The sequence below is a fragment of the Ahaetulla prasina genome, chromosome 2 (genome assembly GCF_028640845.1).
Source record: "Ahaetulla prasina isolate Xishuangbanna chromosome 2, ASM2864084v1, whole genome shotgun sequence".
Lineage (NCBI taxonomy): Eukaryota > Metazoa > Chordata > Lepidosauria > Squamata > Colubridae > Ahaetulla > Ahaetulla prasina.
In genome coordinates, this window is record NC_080540.1 from 262456873 (window position 1) to 262478799 (window position 21927).

The 21927-nt window shown below is 35.1% G+C and overlaps 1 protein-coding gene across 1 annotated transcript in view; it reads right to left on the reverse strand.

The window, feature by feature from the left end:
* The window catches only part of ADGRV1 (adhesion G protein-coupled receptor V1), a 307496-nt gene that overhangs the window by 180776 nt on the left and 104793 nt on the right, over positions 1-21927 (reverse strand). The window contains exons 53-64 of the mRNA XM_058172618.1: positions 20352-20498; positions 17802-18057; positions 15877-16079; positions 14411-14587; positions 12700-12882; positions 11613-11792; positions 10225-10389; positions 9415-9532; positions 5619-5742; positions 3267-3405; positions 2554-2748; positions 452-684 (exon numbers count right to left, since the gene is read on the reverse strand). Coding sequence (XP_058028601.1) covers positions 452-684; positions 2554-2748; positions 3267-3405; positions 5619-5742; positions 9415-9532; positions 10225-10389; positions 11613-11792; positions 12700-12882; positions 14411-14587; positions 15877-16079; positions 17802-18057; positions 20352-20498 — 2120 coding nt within the window. The remainder of the gene's footprint in view (positions 1-451; positions 685-2553; positions 2749-3266; positions 3406-5618; positions 5743-9414; positions 9533-10224; positions 10390-11612; positions 11793-12699; positions 12883-14410; positions 14588-15876; positions 16080-17801; positions 18058-20351; positions 20499-21927) is intronic.

Consider the following 21927-nt stretch of genomic DNA (forward strand, 5'->3'; position numbering starts at 1 on the left):
CCCTTCTCATATAGTTCTAACCTGCATCTCTAACCTGCCAGCTTACTTGCCTGGAATTCCAATCACTTCCTACTAACTCACATAGTTACGGTTACAGTGGCAATGGGACTACTGGGATTGATATCGCTAAGCGATGTGGTCACATGATATCACACTTTATGACATCACTTAGTGGTGGAAATGCTCGTCCCCATTACCATCATAATCTGAGGAGTACCTTGTAACTGACTTAGTAATAATACCAAATTACAAGTTATTACTAATAGAATGAACCTGGTTTTTACATTTCTGGTTTGCAAGGGAACTATAAGATAACGTACATCATGTTAAATTCAATTTTACTTTAGATCTTGATCACAAAATCAACTATGATATCAAGTTTTTCTACACAGTATTTTATATTTAATGACTGGTCAATATTTTTCTATAAGATGGCTTTTGTTTTTTTTACCTTCCCAGTAATTCTACTTTTGTAATTACTATTGAAAAATCCTCAGGACCTTCTGGAAGATCATCATCATAGATTTCAACATAAATAGTTTTAATAGTTTCAGTAGGTTTGAAAATAAGCTCTCCTGAAGTCACACCAAAATCTGAGCCTTCCACTGCAGTACCATTCAATGTCTTATACAAAAGGTGAATTTGCTTGTATAATCCATGAGAACGGACAACTGTGACGTTAGCCTGTTGGAGACAATTGTGTTCTAAGATGAAATGCACCTTCATGATTTCTCTAAAGGTAAGCACAGAATCAAAGAATTCTAGAGTTAGATGGGACCACAAGGATTCTAGTCCAAGCCCCTTCAGGAAAAGCATTTAAAAAATTCATGTTTTTGATCTCTGATATCCATTTTCTAGTAGAGTAGAAAAACATACTATTTGGACTGTTGCAGTTTATTGTTCTTTGATCTATAGTAAAACTCTTATAGCGCCTTATAAACATTGATTACCTTCAGCCAATAGAAGAAATGCACATTGCAAATATGCAAATGGTATCATAGTACATATTTTATGTATTCATATTATACAGTGATTTGAAATTGATTCCAAATAAGGAATGATTTCAACTTTCATAAATTTAATTCCAGCATCAATAACTTTTGGTGAAATTGGAGTCTGAAAATAAGTTGAGTAATTAGGACAGTTTTGAACACTAGATGGTGTGCTAAGCAACTGCATAGCTTTTTTCAACCTTACAAAGAAAATAACAACTTATTATCTTGCAGTGTATTTTTCAACAAGCTACCATATATAAGAATAATTCAAAATACTAAATAAATATCAAAATGTCAGAGACAATTTGCATTTAGAAACTTATCATATTATAAAAACACAACCTAATTAAAAATAACAATTTAGAGTCATTAACCAGGAAAATCTGTTAAGACATATCTTATCTATATAATACACTATTAAAATTGCTAATAAAATCAATTAAACAAGAATTCATAAACCAATAAAAGATACAATTAACTATGCAAATTAAAATGTGAAATTGGGTATCATTAAATCTTTTGGGCATTTTGGATACTGAAAACTCATCTCTTTATTGATATCTTTGAAAGCTTTTATGTAATTTCATTGGGGTTTATATTAGGCAATAAATCAATATTTGACTCAGTGATACATAGTCATCCAGTTTCTTGAGTTACGCTTATTTTTTTTATCAGGACTAATAGTAGAACATTAGCTTTTCTCTTATTTCCCCCTTTTTTTCATTTTGAAAGGCTAGAACTTTAAAATAATAGATAAAAATACGGAACTTCTCTAACAATACACTCCTGTAGACAGAAATAACACTGCAAGCAGAATTGTGGTCTTTGGCTATAATAAAGGACTGATGATTACTGCATGCTAAGCTAGAGGTCATCATTAAGTGGGAACATCCACCAATTAAAGGGCTGTAGGATTTGCTTCCCACTTTGCCTTTGCATACCCACTGCAAGTCTACAAAAGCAAAGTGGGAACTAAATTAAATGTGACCATCTTTCATAACTTGTCGTGACTACAACCTCCTGCTCTGCTGCAACTCATGATATGATAACTACTGCTTTAAAGTACTGTTAGCATTGCTGTTTTTGAGGTAAACACTCTGAAATGCTTTGAAAAGGAAGAATATATAAATATATTAAAGTATTAAACGAAATTCTACTTGTCAGCTCTCTTGGTAAGAATCAGATTTTATAGTTTTAACCAGGTCTTTAGCAGCTTCCACTATAGTTTGGATTGAAATAAATATATTTTTAAACCAATACGAAATATGTAAAACTTGGCCATTGTTCAAAGATTACTAGAAAGCTAAAAGGCTGTATATTTTCTTTTGTGAGCCCCTCATGCAATATCCCCACCCCAAAATATATCTCAGAAACTTCTCTGGTAAGCACAATTTAATTAAACAGAGAATAATTGGTATCTCAATTAAAATAGAATTAAAAGTAAAATTAAATATTTGGAACACTTATTGTTCCAAATTATAGTCCTTGGCATTAATCTCCAAGACAGAACTTCAATCACAATGTATGAAAAGCTGTTCTAATAAATTAGGATTTAAACTCTGCCCACCCATTTTTCTTCTTCTGTTGTTTGCAGTACTACTTGAGAAAAAGTGAATTGTCCATATGGCAAATCACTAGCAGCCATTGTGATATTTGCTGTTTTGGTTGCCTCATCTATGATTCCGCCATTGCTAATACCAGTCAGCTGAAACTGATAATGTCGCTTTTCTTCTGGGATATCATCATCGAGAGCCTAGATGAGATTGAACACATTAAATTGAAAAACATACAGAAATATTCACTATGCTACGTGGAATAACAGATATTTGTTATTACGACTGAGTCAAGTTATATAGTTGAGTAACAAGGTCCTCCTAAGGAAAGGTAAACTGTCAAACAATAATGAGGCAGTATAAGGTATAGCAAAAAGTTCCTTATCTTAGAAAACCAACTGTCATAGCAGACATAGTACTATCATCTATGGATGATATGTTAATATTACCAATACAAATATGCTGGCAAGTCTCTCTACCAGTGGTGCACTACATCAGAAAATGCATAACAATATTTTATGTTCCTCTTTAAAAGATTTCTGAGTTCCTTTAAAGAAAAATACCTCCCAAAATCACTCAAAGCATTTGGTTACTAGTGATCGAACTTCACAAACTGCAAACAAAAAAAGTTAAAAAAAGAACAAAGGACCTCCATTCCTAATATTAAAGTTGTATTTGTGTCTACAAATCAGCATTGACTACTGGAAACAATTTATACCTGAATCAGTATAACAGCAGCAGACTGCTGATCTCTCATGGTGACAGTTCCTGATACATCAGCAAATTCTTTTTGATCAGGTGATGTTATAATCCAGGAGACTGTGATTTCTCCAAAGATCCCTGGCCCACGAACTAGACTGCCAAACAAAAAGAAATGATCGTGTTTAAAATATAACCCGGTATTGGTCCAATACCATTTCCAGATATCAAGTACAAATACTTCAATCAATTCTACACACTTTTCTTCTTCTTTCCTTCTGAATAATAACAAAATAACATGATATTTTTCTAAATAAATTTACTGTATATTCAACAGCCATATCTAAATTTATATGAATCACCATAAATATCAAAATACTTTGTTTTATTTGCATTAATAATTCACGCATATGATTTGTAGTTGTAAACCACCAATTCTACAGTTTTCTGATGGTGTTTTGTATTACAAGATATCACTAGAAAGAACTTTTCCAAAACAATAAAGTATGTTGTGTCATGAGCATATTAGGCTAGGGTTTCTTTAAAACTGCTACATTCTCTCATCTAGCAGGATAGTTCTTACTTTTACTAAAATAAAAAGGCACTTTGGAACATATGCAAAAAAAACCATGTGGTATCTGCCTACATCTCTTTAAATCAAGCATGATATTTCTCAGGCTCAAATTGTAGCTGCTTTAAGAAACTTTCATCCTTTCAAACTTTCATCCTGAAGTTGTTTTAAAAGTATAGACTGTAAAAAAATAAAATAAATGTAATTAACTCATATTTCAATATTTATTGGTAATTACAATAATTAATTTTTGAAATAATTAGTATTATCCTTTTAGATGTTAACGTAAGACATTCTCAACAATTTTGAAGATTTTATACCAAAACAGGTATAGATGCCAATGAATTTATAGGCGTGTTTTTTCCTAGCAACTACTTAGCAAACCTCTGCAGTTATTTTGGCAACTGTCAGGCACAAGCAACCAGATGTTACTTATAATTACATTCTGCCTATTATATAGCAATCTTTCCAGACTGCCAGTCTTCACTTGGGAAGAAATAGATAAGGCTTTTATGGAGATAAAGAGGGATCAATTCTGGATCTCTTGAGGCTGTGCAAGGATTCGAGGCTAGTTCTGTACTTGAGGCCTCCCCTACCTGGCTGGATATTTCCATCAACATTTTTAGGTTCGCCAACGCCTTCTTTCTAGGATTGAAGAGAATGCCTGCTAAAGGTCATCCAATTGAATTTGTGCCTAAGGCAAGACTAGCTCTCCTAGTCTCCATGATAGCTTGGTGTCTGCGATAACTATATCTGAGTTTCCCTCTGCGTGCATTGTACAAACAGTTATTTTTAGAAGCTCTATACAGGTAATTCCCAGATTATGAGCATTCCCTTAGCAAGCATTCAAAGTTACATGATAAGCACCCACTAGCATTTATGAACAAGTCCCGAAACTACAAATCTTGCAGCACCCTGGCAGTTGTTCGCCTTTACGAACAACTGCAGAGGCTCCGCAACATTCACCCCTCATAAGTTTCATTTCGGCTAGCAATGTGCCAGGCGAGGCCTCTGGAGTAGTGGTGGGTTGCTCCCGGTTCGGTCCGGTTCCACAGAAAAACCGGTGGGAGGCTCTGCCCATCTGCCATGATGTCATCATGGATGATCTGCACATGCGCAGAAGCGCACAGTCCCACTGCAAACTGGTAGTAAAGCTAAGTAGAATACACCTCTGCTCTGGAGGCCCAAACAGAGCATTGGGGCAGGGGTGTAGATCTATCCCTCCGAAGCTCTATTTTGTCTGGCAATGTGCCGGGCGAGGCTTGTGGAGGGGCATGTGGCTGAGAGGCTGGAGGGGAGACTGCTTGGTAGAGCTTCACAAGATAAGTGACCCAGTGCAGCAGGTTGGGGGGGGGGAGGGAAAGCAATTGTGGGGAGCATGAGGTATTTCAGTGGGTTGGGGAGGTCTTGAGTGGTCTAAGGTGTTCCATCACTAGCCCCCCCCCCCCATGGCCTTCCCAACCCTGAAATACCTGTAGGGGAAAGGAGGTTTAAGGTACGAGATTCGCTCCCACGAATCCTCGGATTACGAATGGAATGGGCAGGCTCTATTACATTCGTAATTCAAGGGCTACCTGTACTTAGAATTCTTTACGACAAATGGGAAAATTTATAATTATTTAATATATATATATCAAAAACTACCAAAGGAAAAAGGAACCAAGACTGAAAACCTCGATCATTTTAATGACCCTAAAGCAGATAATTGCTATCAAGACACACCTTTAGAGTTGTGGTTAAATACTTACACAAACTACAAATGGTTTTACAGTGAATATACAAAATTCAATAATTGCCTACCCAATAAAAGCAGTTCCATTATATTTTCCTATGGGTTCCCCAATCAGGACATGGGTAGATTGTGAAGCTAACCCAACAACTCCAGAAGCTCCTTGATCTGCCAGTATAGTAATAGTTGCTATACCTATAAACATAAGAAATTGCCAATAAAAGCTGATTGATGCTAATTTTTTTTAAATCATAACACAAAACAATAACTATTACATAATTACATGTTTTCATTCTATTCTCAACATATTACCATCAAATTCTTTAAAAAAAGTAAATTAGCAAAGTTCCATTATTAATCGTCAAATTTTAATGATATGCAATCTGACGGTTTCCAACTGTGTTGGATTACTGCCCCAATATATCTACCCAGCACAGTCAATGTTAGCTAGATTCAGGATGCCATTCTATATTTTTATTTGGAAAACTAATTCAACATATGTTAATTACCAGAGCTATATAATTGTTTATTATTTTAATTTCTATTCTGCTTTTTCTTCAGGATCTCAAGGTAGTGTATACATCATTCCCTCCTCTGATTTTGTATCCTACAACAAAAATCTCGTGAATTTGGGCTATAAGGTAGTGACTATTCCAAAATAAGCTAATTTATTTATTTATTTATTTATTTATTTATCAAATTTTTATACCGCCCTTCTCCCGAAGGACTCAGGGCGGTGTACAGCCTAAATAAAACACAATATATATACAATTAAAATCCCAATTAAAATAAAGCATATTACAAAAAGGCCAATGTATAAAAATTTAAATTTAAAATTTAAAAAATTTAAAACCGCACCACAATAAAACCCAATTTAAAATGTTAAAAAACCATTATGCCAGTCCGGCTTGAATAAATGTATGTTTTTAGCTCACGGCGAAAGGTCCGAAGATCAGGCACTTGGCGTAGGCCAGGGGGAAGTTCATTCCAGAGCGTCGCTGCTCCAACAGAGAAGGCCCTACTCCTGGGGGCCGCCAGCCGACATTGTTTGGCGGATGGCACCCTGAGGAGACCTTCTCTGTGAGAGCGTACCGGTCGGTGGGAGGCATAAGGTAACAGCAGGCGGTCCCATAAGTACCCGGGTCCTAAGCCATGGAGCGCTTTAAAGGTGGTAACCAAAATCTTGAAGCGCACCCGAAAGACCACAGGAAGCCAGTGCAGACTGCGGAGCAGTGATGTTACATGGGAGCCACGAGCGGCTCCCGTTACTACTCGCGCAGCCGCATTCTGGACTAACTGTAGCCTCCGGGTGCACTAATGAACTTCCATAGTTGAAAATGGATTTAAAACTAGTTCTCCTCATTCTAATTGAAGATGTTAGTCATTACACCTATAGGAACAACTTCTCAACAGGCCAGATAAAAACAGCCAAAACTACCATAATCTATATGACTAATTTATTTCCAAAGCAAAGGACAGGTGAAACTGTCCCTCCTGTCCAAAGAATAACTTCTAGTTATGCTTATTATAACTTGTCTAGTAAGTAATTCATTTGTCACAGAATCATAGAATTATAATACTGGAAGATACCTTGGAGATCTTCTTGTTCAACCTCCTACTCAAGGCAGAAGTACTTATAACATTCTAAACAAATGTTTGTCCAATCTTTTCTTGAAAACTTCTGGATGGAGCACCAACAATTCCAGGAGGCAAACTGTTCCATTGATTAATTCTTCCTACTGTCAGGAAATTCCTTATTTCCAGATTGAATTTCCCTCTGATGAGCTTCCACCCATTGCTTCTTGTCCTGTCTTCAGATGTTATGGACAATAAATCATCTCTCTCTTCCCAGGGGTGAAATGTTCCCAGTTCGGACCAGATAGGGTGATCCGGTAGCGATGGGGGCGGGTAGTTTGGAGAACTGGTAGCAAAAGTCCCTGTCCCCCCACCCATGCTCACCCAATCGCCTGGTCCCCACTTGTCTACTTGGAGCTTCCTGCTTCTTTCGGTCTCGCTCACTATTCTGGCCTTGCTTTGGCTGCTGCAATCAATTGCATCAGCTAGCAACTGATCTGCCTGTCTGCAATCCATCTCATCGGTGAGCAACTCAATCTGCCTGCCTTGTCCCTTGAATTGGATAAATAAGGGGGGGAGCTTTAAAAAAAATAGTTAATTGGGGTTTTTTTTAGTTGTTTTATTATTATTTTTAGACATAGCAATTTAAAGTAAAGGAAGTTTTAAAGTTAAGGAAGTTTTAAATTTAGATGTTTTTATCTAAAAATATAAATATAAATAAAATAAAATAAAATAATAAAATAAAATATTTGTGCAGCTTTCTGAGATCTGGTGTTTCTGTAGTGTTTCACTCTAACTACACAAACAAACAAAATCTCACAAAGCTGTATCTGGCATTTTGTGTGTGTGTGAGAGTCAGTTGTGTTGTGTTGTGTGTGTAAAGTGTGAAAATTGGTTCTTGGGCTTTTTGTGGCTGTGTGAGGTTCCTGCTTGTTGCAGGAGCCATTTTGGGTGAGGTGCAGCTGCTTTTACATTGTGTGTGAGTCAGTTGTGTTGTGTTGTGTGTGTGTAAAGTGTGAAAGTTGGTTTTTGGTACCTCTTATTGTTTTGTGTACTTTATTATTTTTATTATTTATTGTTATTGGCCATGCCCACCCAGTCATCTGACCACCAAGCCACGGCCACCAATTAAGCCACACCCACAGAACCGGTAGGGAAAATTTTTAGATTTCATCCCTGCCTCTTCCCTATCCCTTTCAAATATGGGAAGATAGCTATCACGTCATTCCTTGAACAGCACTGACCTTTTTGAAACATGCAGCACACTGCTGACTCGTATTTAAGCAGTGATGCAGCAGGACACCTAAATTCCTCTCACAAAGACTACTTTTAGGCCAGAAACTGCCTATTTTATATTTATATATTTATATATTGCACTTTTTATTTGGCTGTACACCGCCCTGAGTCCTTCGGGAGAAGGGCGGTATAAAAATCGAATAAATAAATAAATAAATAATAAATTTTGTACCTATGCATTGGCTTTTCCTAAGTGCAGGATCTTTTCTCATTGCTGAACTGCATCTTGCTGTATAGGGCCTGATGTGGTACTGTCTATCCCACATTGCCAAGCAATAGTCTGTGGTCTACTTTATCAAATATCTTACTGAAGTTTAAAAATAATATATCCACAGCATTTCCTTGATCCACTTTTTAAATTTAATTTAAATAATGTAATGTAATATAATAATTTAAGTCAACCTTGTGGGTGGGAGTGTGATGAAAGAATTTAAACCATTATTTCTCTTCAAATAGAGCTTGTATTTGAGTCATAAAAATCATGCAAAATCTTTCATTATGGCTTTGTTAATTCTTCCACAATAAATCTACTTATCAAAAGCTTGCAGTACAGTCTGTCAACAGAAGTCTAACAAAAATCACAAGATTAATACAACATGTGATTTCCTCTTGGGCACTGAAATACTGGAATCAAAGCCAATATTCAGGACAACATTCAGCATTTATAGTTGAAAAACAATCTTAACCTCAACATATATTTTCAAAAGCCTCAAATAGTACAATGTAACTAGTTAGTAAAAAAAACCAACACCTTTATTTAAGAATTAGACACTTTTCAAAAATGCTACAAATCTGATATAGCACAAATTAATCTTTTAACATGGGAAAACTTGTGAATAAAGTCAAGCCACATTCCCTGTGTTTTCTTTATTTGAATCTAATCATGGCATCCCATAGTTTTCTAAGCACCGCAGATAAAAAAAATAAAGGTAATTAGACCTGTCTGGCATTGCTGCAATTACAGCTTTGGATGCTGTTTTAAATGAGTGTGTTTACCATTTACAGGTGATATTTCTGTGTTATCAGTAGACACCAGATGAACTGAAAAATGTTCATCACCTTCCAAAACATCATCTTGAATTGCACGCAAAATTATGGTTTTCTGAGATTCCATCTGCATAAAATTGGAAAAGATGATTATATATCTTAGAGCTATAATTTGGTATACTGAAAAAGGAAAACTTAATATTAAATGAAATTAAAATCATCAAATGAAATTAGTTTAAAAGAGGAAAACACTAAATTAAATTAATATATTTTAGGAGATAAGCATAGAATTTTAACCCTGTTAAGAAATATATCCAGTGGGCAATGCTGTTAAACAGGAAAAAACCACTAAAACATAGGGGAAAAAATGAGAGCTTTTCTCTTAGGATATTAGAGTTATATCAAATTCATAATTGTGCATTTGCATTTCTACTTTCTACATGGGACTAACAGTGCAAATATGTTAGGTTTACATCAATATTTTTTATTTGAATAAATCTGATAATTATTTAACCACAGAAAATATGCAGTTTTAAAAAAGTTCTTTGTGCAATGAATTTATTTAGTTGTTTGTTCGTTAAATTTATTTGCCACCTATCTTGCCATGGGGCTACTCAAGGCAGCTTGCAACAATAAAAAGAAAGAAATGAAGAGAAGTGTAAGCAAAACAGAAGCAAAATAATAGAAAACAGACAATGAAAAAGAAAGCAATGAGAATACATAAAATACGATATGACATATATACATAAGCTTGAATTAAAATAAAATAATAAATAATAACACAACATTAAAAAAGTGAGGTGGCAAAAATGGCTGTACCTCAGAAAAGAAAAGAGTACCATTGAGAGGAGTGAGATCATATCTAGCTGCCTCTTCAAGTTTCCAAAGAATCTGGACTTCTCCTTGGCCTCCTGAACTTCGACTTACAGTGAGAAAGACATTTGCTGTGGGATCATGTATTGACTGAGGTTCTTTCACTTTTACCTGAAACAAGAAAAGCATTGGTATTAGGGAGACCAATACTGAATAACAAGCAAAATATGTCAGTATTGAGTTTATGTCCCACACATTGCACTTTTGATCCATTGCTGGAACCAGCAACGTACCTGTCAGTACCTGGTGCCAGAAACTGCCAGCAAGCAGGAGAGATGCACATATGCAGCCTCTCTCAATAAAAGACTAAAGAGGATCTCTGCATAAGGGACTTTCTCTGTTTACTCACATTCCCCTTTTAAAAACAGTTTAATTGTGGCAAATGATTCGATTCAAACCAACAGTCATTCAAAGAAGCCCATTAATAGCAATAGTTATTGCACAGTGCTCAGAGCTGCACCATGGAGCAGTATAAAATAATTGTAATACATAAATAATGAAATAAAGTAGACCTTGTGACCATTTTTTTTCTTTTGGTTTTTCAAATAAAGCCTACAATTATAAAGCAATTAAATTGTTTCTTCTATGTCCTTAAGAATTATAAATTATAAGTATAATAAGTAAACATTGAGTCTGTTCAGTATGGTACAGGGTTGTTTTCAGGTGAACATAAGTACCTTTCTTTTGTTCCAGTTAGTAAACAAAGACTAATTTAAGGATGATTCAAAATATATTTGTGTTAGAATTTGCCTACAAATTGTACCTGTCAAATATCTTCTTTCACAATAAATTTATTAACAAAACTGTTATATATGAAAGGCTATATTAATAATTCTGCTTCCAGGAGCAGCATCATTATTTATTCTCTTGTCCCATTTATCACCTTCATTTAAAAATACAGGCCTATCTGTTAGATAAAGACGATCACTTGATAAAACAACTATTGCATACAACATTAAGTTCCAGTTGTGGTATCACTTCTGCTAATACAATGTGAGAGTTGCCAGCTTTGAAACCAACTCATGTGGAATTGATACTTAAGCTCCTAAAAAAAATATGCCTAATCTCAATTTTACTTTTACACCCAATTGTTGACACCCAGAGGTCCTTAAAATAGCTTATACTTCTTTTGGTATCCCAATTATCAACAGAACCATGTCCTCTTTTGGAAGCATCTTGGCTAATTGCAGCTACTTATTATTTATTTCTACAACCACTTTTGGTTTCAGCCGGACTGGGACATCTAGCTGGACATATCTATCCATTAAAGTTTGAATATGCAAGTGATCAAAGGATATATATGGCAATAAATATATGATCTTACTTTCACTTACATGTTTTTCTTCAAAGCTGAAAACTCCAGCAGGTGAATCATTTGGTGCAATAGTAACCATCACCTGTACATCATCACCTAGTCTTGCAACACCTGTCACTCTAAGTAAGGTAACAGTGAACATTTCCAAAAATTCAAACTCATCATCATCTATGATAGTGATCTCTATCACTCCTGTAACCTAAGAAATAAATTAAAAATAAAAACAAAGATGAAATAAATACCATGAGCATGCTCAAGCTCAAGACATTTAGATTTAATTGTGAGGCAAAACAGAAATGGAAATTAAAGTCCAGGTGAAGTGGGCAGCTATATAAATTTGGCTAATAGATAAATAGATAAAAAGAACCTCAAAGGCAAGTCTGGCATAATGCATATCATAAACAGTTAAAAACATACCACAAAACCCTTTTACAAAATAGTCTCCGCTGTCCTTTAAAGACAAGCAGCAAGGTGCTACAAGCTTTTTCCATACAGGGTTCTGCAGCAAAGTCCACCTAGTCAAAGAAGTAGGAAACCCCCTAAATGTAGCAGGATTCAGTGGCACATTTAGAAATAAAATATCAATTTTTAATATATCTACATAAAAATGCATTGTTTCTTTACTTTAATTGCATTAGATAATTTATCCAAAACAGAAAAATTGCTCAGAAAAAATATGAATAGAGTTACATCAACTTTTAGAAGTTTGGTAGGTTTCACAATATTTTTAATATGAACGTGACTCAGATTTCAATGAAGTTCTTGTTTTTGCAGCAATTAATGGTATGCATAGTGTAATACATTTATGAGTATATGAGTGACTCTTCAATCGCAATCAACCATCAAAAAAGAACCTATTTGCCACCCTGTATTAGAACCATAAACATTTTTGGCTAAAATCTATTCAGACCTCACTAAGTAAATGACACTTATTTTTGAATATTTATGCATAGACATGTGCTTTGAAAGTACTTAAAAGAGAAGAAAGGGAAAAAGTATCCTGTGATTATTAGCCAACAATTATCTTAAAAGGAACATACTATAATCATAAGAATAAGATGATTAAAAAATGTTTGGAGGGGATGATTTATCAATATGTTACATACTTGTCCATCAGCAAATATAAGATTTCCAAACGATGGTGAAAAGTCTTTCAGACTAGCAGAGGCAGGTGTTGCTTCCCAATCCAGTTTTATTGATCCAAATGCTCCTGCTTTCCGAACAATGGACAGCTTCAGAATATTATCTGGTGGTGGTACTTCATAAGCAGCCACTGTCCTGTTCATATCCTTGAAAGAGAACAATTAGTACTTTATTAAAAATATAATAGTGCCTGTATTTCAGAAAGAGGAGGCAGAAGAAGAGAAAGAGCAAGAGATAATAAATAATATGTTATATAATATATATATATATATAATATAATAGGATATCTATAAGAGTTAGGAATTGTTCTTTCAGGGATCCTTAGGCCAAAGTGAGAGTAGTAATAACAAAAGTACAAACACATTTATCACATACATAAATAGACACATTTTCTCCCTCTGGATTTTCTCATGGAATAGTTTAGAGCTTCCTCCCTTAATAAAAGCTTTTACTTAATTATTTAGTTAATTATTATTACCTATTTTATGAGTTAATTATCAGTGGCCTATTTTATGAGAAATGCTACAGCTTTTCTATTTCTTCATTTAAATGTATGGAGAGTGTCTTTGATAGTTATTCTTTATCATGGCATATTATCAAGAATCCTTTTAGCTTATGAATACTGTGAAGTGGACGAAAATCTGTCAATGTTGTATTGTGCCACCTGTTCTTTGGATACCTGCCCAATCTGTCTATTGAGGGGAACAGATGGAGAGGTAGGTGAAATACTATTGCTATTCTATTTTTATTGCCTGGAGATTTTAAGGGTCTGGATGGGAGAGAACAGCTTGAAGTTTAATCTAAGAAAGATGTAACTACAGTTTGTGCATTAAGATTCTCTATCAATAGTAGTGTTACTTCTGTTATCTCACAACACAGTGTAGGAACAGATTCACAATTGAGGGTCCATCTACACTCACAGCTCCTGCTTGAAGGTAGAATAGCAAGTAGGAATGCCTTCACCCAAGGTCCATTTGTGGCCTTACCTTGTAGGCTAAAACTCACACCCTCATTACCACTATAACAAGCTACTACAACCTACTTTAGGTTGGATTAGATTGGATAAAGCCTACTTAAAAATTACAAATAATTCAGAATGCATATTCACTGGCTCTCAATGCTGGAAATACATAATATGGAATTTATAGATCTAAACTGAGCGACAGCTGATTTTGAGGTATAAATTAATGTGCTGGTTTTGACCTTTATGGTTTGGCATCTGAGTACCTGTAGAAATGCATGTTCTAAATAGAATCTAGTAACCAACCTCCCTGATCTTACAGGAATAATATTTAATTATTTTGTCATATTATATAGCATGTATTATATATGTAAGCTGCTAAAAGTCACTGGTTTGAAATGAAATTGATTGAATGAATAAGATTCAAGACCTTTAGTGGTGAGGATCAATAGACGCTTAGCAACTCTTTGCCAACTAATCTTGTCATATTCAGGTTAAGATAAATAAATAGGAAAAATTATAATTATGGACCACTTGGCTTCATTATATCACAGGAAAACATAATAGCAATGGGCATATTATGCATGGGTAAAAGATTTATAATTTCACGTTATTAATCTATGTATTATTATCTACATACTTTGAAATGGTCAGCTAAGAATAAGAATAGTTTCTACTGCTCTTGATACTGAGATATTTCAGTTTGTTCTCACCTTGTTAATATTGAACTGAAATATTCCTCTGGGGTTATCATTCTCTTCAATTAAAATCTCAGCTATTTCTAAACCAAGTTTCTTCATGCTCTGTTGCCCTCTAGTAAGAGAAGAATTCAGTAACTGCACGCTACTAATATTGATTAAAAATCCCTCTTGTAATTCTGGAATATTATCCTGTAAGATAAAAAATGTTTTAAATTATTTTGCAGATTCAGATTTTGGATAGACTAGTAAGAGAAATCATTTCAAGTTATAATTGTTTCAATGAAAAGTAAAGACATGGAGGACCAAGCAACCAATTCTCTTAATATAAAGTTATATAAAACAAAATGGTTGTTAAAAATTATATTTTCTTTGCTGAAAATATAATTTCATTGTATCAAAATCTTCTCTTCTCTGTATATCTGATCAATTTAAGAAAAAGTTAAAGATAAATTAAATTCATTAATTTAAGCTCAAAGATTAAAGATAAAGAGTTCAGACTGTCTGAAGGACAGCTTCTCCAGGATTATATCTACCTGTCCCATCAAATCTGCAATTGCGCTATAATTGGCCCTGTCACTTTCTGAAACTAAATTCAAGTTTAATTAAGATTTGTCTGGCCCAAAAGATAATATGGCTTGTAGAGAAATGTCATAATATACTAGATTGGAATCAATTTACCTTCACAAAAATGAGGAAAATCTATTCAGGTGAGGTGCAGCAGAGATTATGCAAAATTGTAGCATCAGAAAATAACCATGGAATGTTTTAATAGAAACCAGAATAATTGGAGGTTGGGCAGCATACAAATTTATTTTTGTTCTGTTCAATGGTATTGAAAAGTTTTTCAGAAGTAGTTTGCCAATGCCTCCTTCCTAGGGCTGAAAAATGACTGGCCACCAAGCTGGCTTCCTGCCCACAAGCTCACAGTCTCTTGTTTTCTAGCCTGATGTCTTAATCACTACATCAAAGTGGTGTTCATAAATTTAATAAATTATTATTACTAATAGTGCATCATAAATATGGTAGAATACTCCATACAATTTACTCAGAGAACATGCAGATAAAATCTAGAAGTTGTTGAGATTACAAATTATAGAGGGCAATACACCAGTAAGTGTTCTATTTATTAACTGATCAATCAATCAATCAATCAATCATAAAGTACATAGATATATCTGGACTTTTTGTTACACACAAATAATATTCAAGCATTAATCAACTTGGGAATTTTCAACTATCGTAAATAACATTTGACATATGAAATTTACTGTAATGTTGAAAGACAGTGAAAAAATAGATTTTTAAATATAGGGAATGTAATTAGTTCAGATTTAGATGTATTGGGAATGATAACATTAAATTATTGAGTACTATCTTACTTTTATGCAGAAATATTAATCAGAAAAGTATTTTCACTTTTCATATGTCATTCACATATAGGCTTTCTACAAACTATTTATATATTTTCAAATACTCACTGGTAAAATGGTTACATTAACTGAAACTAATGTTATATTCTCTGTCATAATAATGGTCTTGTTTTCCAATATATAATCTTCATTTTCAATGGCTTGATTATCAAGAGGGAGTGAAAAAATAGGGTGGGATATTACATGTATACTAATATCACCAACAAATGGTTGTTCTCTGAAAATATGTAAAGTAATAGTAGTTGGTCTCCCTAGGAAAAAAACAATATTAAAGTTAATGAATATATATATTCTTATTGAAAGTTTGTTTTTTCCAACCAAAACTAATGTTATTATAGTCAATGAACTACATAATAGTAATAACTCATATTACTTCCAAAAATTGTATTTTCTCTAGGATCAAGAAAAAAATTGTGTTATGATAAAAATTAGGAAATTTAAAAAAACTGTAAGCAGACTTTTCTAAACATAGTTTTTTCAAACGCTTTTTTAAAAAAAATCAGTGAAATGTCTCACTTAAATACAGAAATATAACTCATATTTCTTGCTACTCATATATAATATAATATAATAACAGAGTTGGAAGGGACCTTGGAGGTCTTCTAGTCCAACCCCCTGTCCAGGCAGGAAACCCTACACCATTTCAGACAAATGGCTATCCAACATTTTCTTAAAACTTTCCAGTGTTGGAACATTCACAGCTTCTGCAGGCAAGTTGTTCCACTTGTTGATTGTTCTGTCAGGAAATTTCTCCTTAGTTCTGAGTTGCTTCTCTCCTTGATTAGTTTCCACCCATTGCTTCTTGTTCTACCCTCAGGTGCTTTGGAGAATAGTTTGATTCCCTCTTCTTTGTGGCAACCCCTGAGATATTGGAACACTGCTATCATGTCTCCCCTAGTCCTTCTTTTCATCAAACTAGACATACCCAGTTCCTGCAACCGTTCTTCATATGTTTTAGCCAGTGGTGAGGGTCAAGTAATTTAACAACCGGTTCTCTGCCCTAATGATTTCTTCCAACAATCAGTTTGCCAAACTGCTCACAAAGTTAACAACCGGTTCTCCCGAAGTGGTGCGAACTGGCTGAATCCCACCACTGGTTTTAGCCTCCAGTCCCCTAATCATCTTTGTTGCTCTTCTCTGTACTCTTTCTAGAGTCTCAACATCTTTTTTACTTTGTGGTGACCAAAACTGAATGCAATATTCCAAGTGTGGTCTTACCAAGGCATTATAAAGTGGTATTAACACTTCACGTGATCTTGATTCTATCCCTCCGTTTATGAAGCCCAGAACTGTGTTGGCTTTTTTGGCAGCTGCTGCACACTGCTGGCTCATATCTAAATGGTTGTCCACTAGGACTCCAAGATCCCTCTCACAGTTACTACTATTGAGCAAGGTACCACATATCCGGTACCTGTACATTTTGTTTTTGTTTTTTTGCCTAAATGTAGAATCTTACTTTTTTCACTGTTGAATTTCATTTTGTTAGTTAGCGCCCAATGTTCAAGTCTGTCAAGATCCTTCTGTATCTTGAGCCTATCTTCTGGAGTGTTGGCTATTCCTGCCAGCTTGGTGTCATCTGCAAATTTGATGAGTTCCCCATCTATCCCCTCGTCCAAGTCATTGATGAAGATGTTGAAGAGTACTGGGCCTAAAACAGAGCCTTGGGGTACTCCACTGCATACTTCCCTCCATGTGTATGTAGTTCCATTGAGGACTACACTTTGAGTGCGGTTGGTCAGCCAGTTACGAATCCATCTGGTGGTGGTGTTGTCTAACCCACATTCTACATATTGCATTCTACATATTATATTGGTCCCCCCAGATTAAAAAACCATTTGAAACTATATTTAGAAATGTCTTCTTTAAAATCTATAGATGTAACTGTAACATTGTATATCAGAATACTTTTTTTCCAAAAAAATTCTGGAAATATATATTTGAATTTCTCTAGGATTTTCTCAGAACCGACTCACCTTCAGGCTCTTCTACTTTGTTAAAAAGAGAATCTGTGTGCCATCCCACTACACCAAGGGGAGGGTCATTGGGCAGAATAGTAAGCATAGCTTTTGCTCGACTTCTATCAATTATGGCTCCTCTCTGGGGGTCTTGAATGCCTACAGTGCTAATATGAGTGAGACTTATAATCAGTGTCTCTGAAGCTTCAGGAATAACATCTGCAAGGACTGTTAATGTTATTGTTGATAAAGCCTGACCCTCTGAAAATGCCATCTAGAAAATTTAACAAGAAAATATACAACTTTATATTTGTCACATAACTGTTGACTTAACACATGCAATCGAATGAACATTAGCAGTTTTTGTATCAGTTAAAGGAAACATTTAATCAAATTATCCTAATCAAATTGCAATATCAATATGGCTTAAATGGTGTCATTACTTTTTTCGAGTTACATAATTATCTATGCTTATTCAACTACCTGCAATATAACAGTGAAACATAAATATTGAAAGCTCCTAGAGATACCCTGCAGTAAGATGGGCGACCAATACATTTTATAAAAAACAAACAAAGAAACAAAGTGTTTCTAAGATACTTCTGTAGTTCTGGAAATATACAAATTGTAACCAATAATTGAATTGGTAGAGCTTGTTTTCTTTTCAATGTTTTTTTTGTTTACCTATGGTACAAAATAAAATCTTACAGAGAGGCTGGACTGTAACTCCTACTGTAGTCCAACATATTTTGAAGAAAGCAGGTTGAAGCAACTTGAAATATCAGATACTACCTTACCCAATTTTAGGAAGAGGAGATTTTAATATCTGCAGTTTATTCCTGTATTTCCTATTAAATACAGGAAAGTTGTATATTTAAGCTATGCAAATTCCATAGCTTAAATATACAACATTTGCTTTGTTTACCAGATAGAAACTTAATGCTGTTGAAGGGGAAGGATCTGCTAATATGATTTTGGATTTTTCATGTCTAACAAAGTTTATTTTGCTTTTTGTATTAAAATTCTAAGTTGCATTGGCATTCAGAGGAAATAAAAAACACACTTTTTTCTTCAATAATCATTTGCAATGGCAACTGACTATAATCTTGAGTACTTATAAATGATTATTGAAGAAAAAAAGTGTGTTTTAATTTAAAAAAATTTAAAAGTGTTTTAATTTTAATTTAATTAATTGGAATTAAGATTGCCGGAAGGAATATCAACAACCTCAGATATGCAGATGATACCACTCTAATGGCAGAAAGCAAAGAGGAACTAAAGAGTCTCTTGATGCGGGTGAAGGAGGAGAGTGCAAAAGTTGGCTTGAAACTCAACATTAAGAAAACTAAAATCATGGCATCCGGCCCTCTCAATTCCTGGCAGATAGATGGTGAAGAAATGGAGTTAGTAACAGATTTTATTTTCCTGGGCTCCAAGATCACCGCAGATGGGGACTGCAGCCAAGAAATTAAAAGAGGCTTGCTCCTGGAGAGGAAAGCTATGGCAAATCTAGACAGCGTACTAAAAAGCAGAGACATCACCCTGCCAACAAAAGTGCATATAGTCAAAGCTATGGTTTTCCCAGTTTCAATGTATGGCTGTAAAGGTTGGACCATAAGAAAGGCTGAGCGCCAAAGAATTGAGGCCTTTGAACTCTGGTGCTGGAGAAGACTCCTGCGAGTCCCTTGGACTGCAAGGCGAACAAACAAGTCAGTTCTAGAGGAGATCAACCCTGACTGCTCTTTAGAAGGCCAGATCCTGAAGATGAAACTGAAATACTTTGGCCACCTAATGAGAAAGAAGGACTCACTGGAGAAGAGCCTAATGCTGGGAAAGATTGAGGGCAAAAGAAGAACAGGACGACAGAGAATGAGGTGGCTGGATGGAGTCACTGAAGCAGTAGGCATGAGTTTAAATGGACTCCAGAGGATGGTAGAGGACTAGAAGGCCTGGAGGAGTGTTGTCCATGGGGTCGCGATGGGTCGGACATGACTTCGCAACTAACAACAACAACAACAAATATAAAATAGAGTTTTCTGCAGGTACTCATAAACAATATTGTAAGTTGACACGATACAAGTTACTATATATACATGCAGCAAAAAGACACACTGCAGTGTTTTTGTATCAGTATGCATTATAGTATAAATTTATATTTTAATTTTTCCCCTCAAATATTGTATTGATACTGGATTTCTAAAAAATAGTGTATGTCACAACTTTCTTTCCCTATGAAGGACTGAAGTAATATCACACAGAAAGCACTTTTTCAACCAGAGGAAATTCACAATTTATATAAAAGCATGTCTCATTTTTTCTTTTAGTTTAAGAAAATTAGATAAAGTTATCTAAGGAGCATGTAGAATGCCACATAAAAGCAAAGGAAGAAAAGGTTCTTTCCATAAGTCAAAATGATTTTGAAATTTTAGATCAAGAAATTAAAGGACAATATGAGGGAACAAAACTTCTAAGTTAGTCAATTTGATTCTTATTTAATTATATCAGTAATACATTAGCAATTAAACCAGTTGGCAGTTTCTATAACTAAAATATTGGCAAAATACATACCACCCCTGAAGTTGGAAATATGTCATTAATACTCCCACTAGCTTCCCAGTGTACTGTAACATGTCCAAATGTACTTATTAAGCGCTCAACATTCAAGGTGATCAAGGTGTCCTGTTCCATTTCTTCTGCTTGTTTAAATAAAGAATTCTAAAAATATACCAATGATGAAAAATATATAGTTTAACATGCATATATCTTGTTTTTCTGCTCTTTAAACACTAACAAAAAAAGAATAACCATATATTCAAAAATGTATAAAAATAGTTAAAATCATAATTTTAAACTGAAAAGGTATGACTATCAGATTTTGCTTTAATAAAAGCAGTAAATCTTTACTTCAGGCACAGCAATATGTCTATACTACCCAGACATTTAACCAATACTCAGAAATCCACTTACACTCAAAGATATGATATAGATAGAAGCATTTTTTCTTTCTTTCCCCATATGCATACAGATCTGCCTACTGCAAAATTTTGAAATCAATTTCTCTAGCTCTACTAAAGTTTTTCTGGATTTCTGATCAATGTTTACTTAAAAGTTCTATCTAACCTGAGAAATGTTGGTTCCCATTTTGACAACCTTCTATAGCAGAGAAAATTAGTATGGCTGAAATGCGGCCAGTGAAGAAACTGAGTTCCCTATATTTAATTTCACAATAGAAATAAACAATAAATAAGTCAGGCCAGTTTTTATAAAGATGTTCACATCCATCATGACACCATTATGTGGTAGCAAATATATTGCTGGACTTGGATTTAGGAATCCTTGAACTTAACAATGCACTATTATTATCTACTGACATCAGTGTAAATTACTAAATTGCTTAGGGAAGCTGGGATATAAATCTAATTAGTAAAACAATTACTAATGGACTCCCAATGGACTGCGGAATGGTCCAGAAGTGGGTTGATACAGTGCAAACTGCCCAGAGACTGAGTCATAAATTTGCTGGCCACACCATCACTGTGTTCATTGGGCCCAGTTTTCAACTCAGTCGTCTGACAGAGACATGTTTGACAGTTGCTCCTGTTTCGATCCACTTCTGGACATTCTGGACGGTCCTATCATATCAGGCTTTTCCCCCACAGTTCAATTGCCCCAGATTGGAGTCTTGTGCTGGCAGGTTCAGCTTTGCTGACCATGCCACCAACCATTTGTAGCGGTCCAGGCTGCCGTCAACAGCCACAGCCAGGTGGCCGATTCACTGTCGGCCATCCTACCATGTGGGGACTCTTTGATCATTTCCTTTAGAAGACTGCAGCCGCAGCAGCTATGACATACCTGCTGAACAGCCTTTTGGCCTCAGTGCCTGCATCTCATCAAGCAGGCGCAGCCATTGTGAATGAGACGCCTTCGCGCTGTCCGATTTCACACGGCTGATTTTGCGGCTGATTTCTGCTATTGCGGATCAGCCTTTTGGCTCTGGGGCTTGCCACGCCGTCGATTTAGGCAGTGGCCATTTTGCGAAATGCTATCACACCGTCCGATCTCCTCGTGGCTGTCAGTTGCAGAGCGGGCCCTGACTTTTCATTAGAATGCAGTGCTTTCACACTGCCCCCCCCCCATTCCTTCT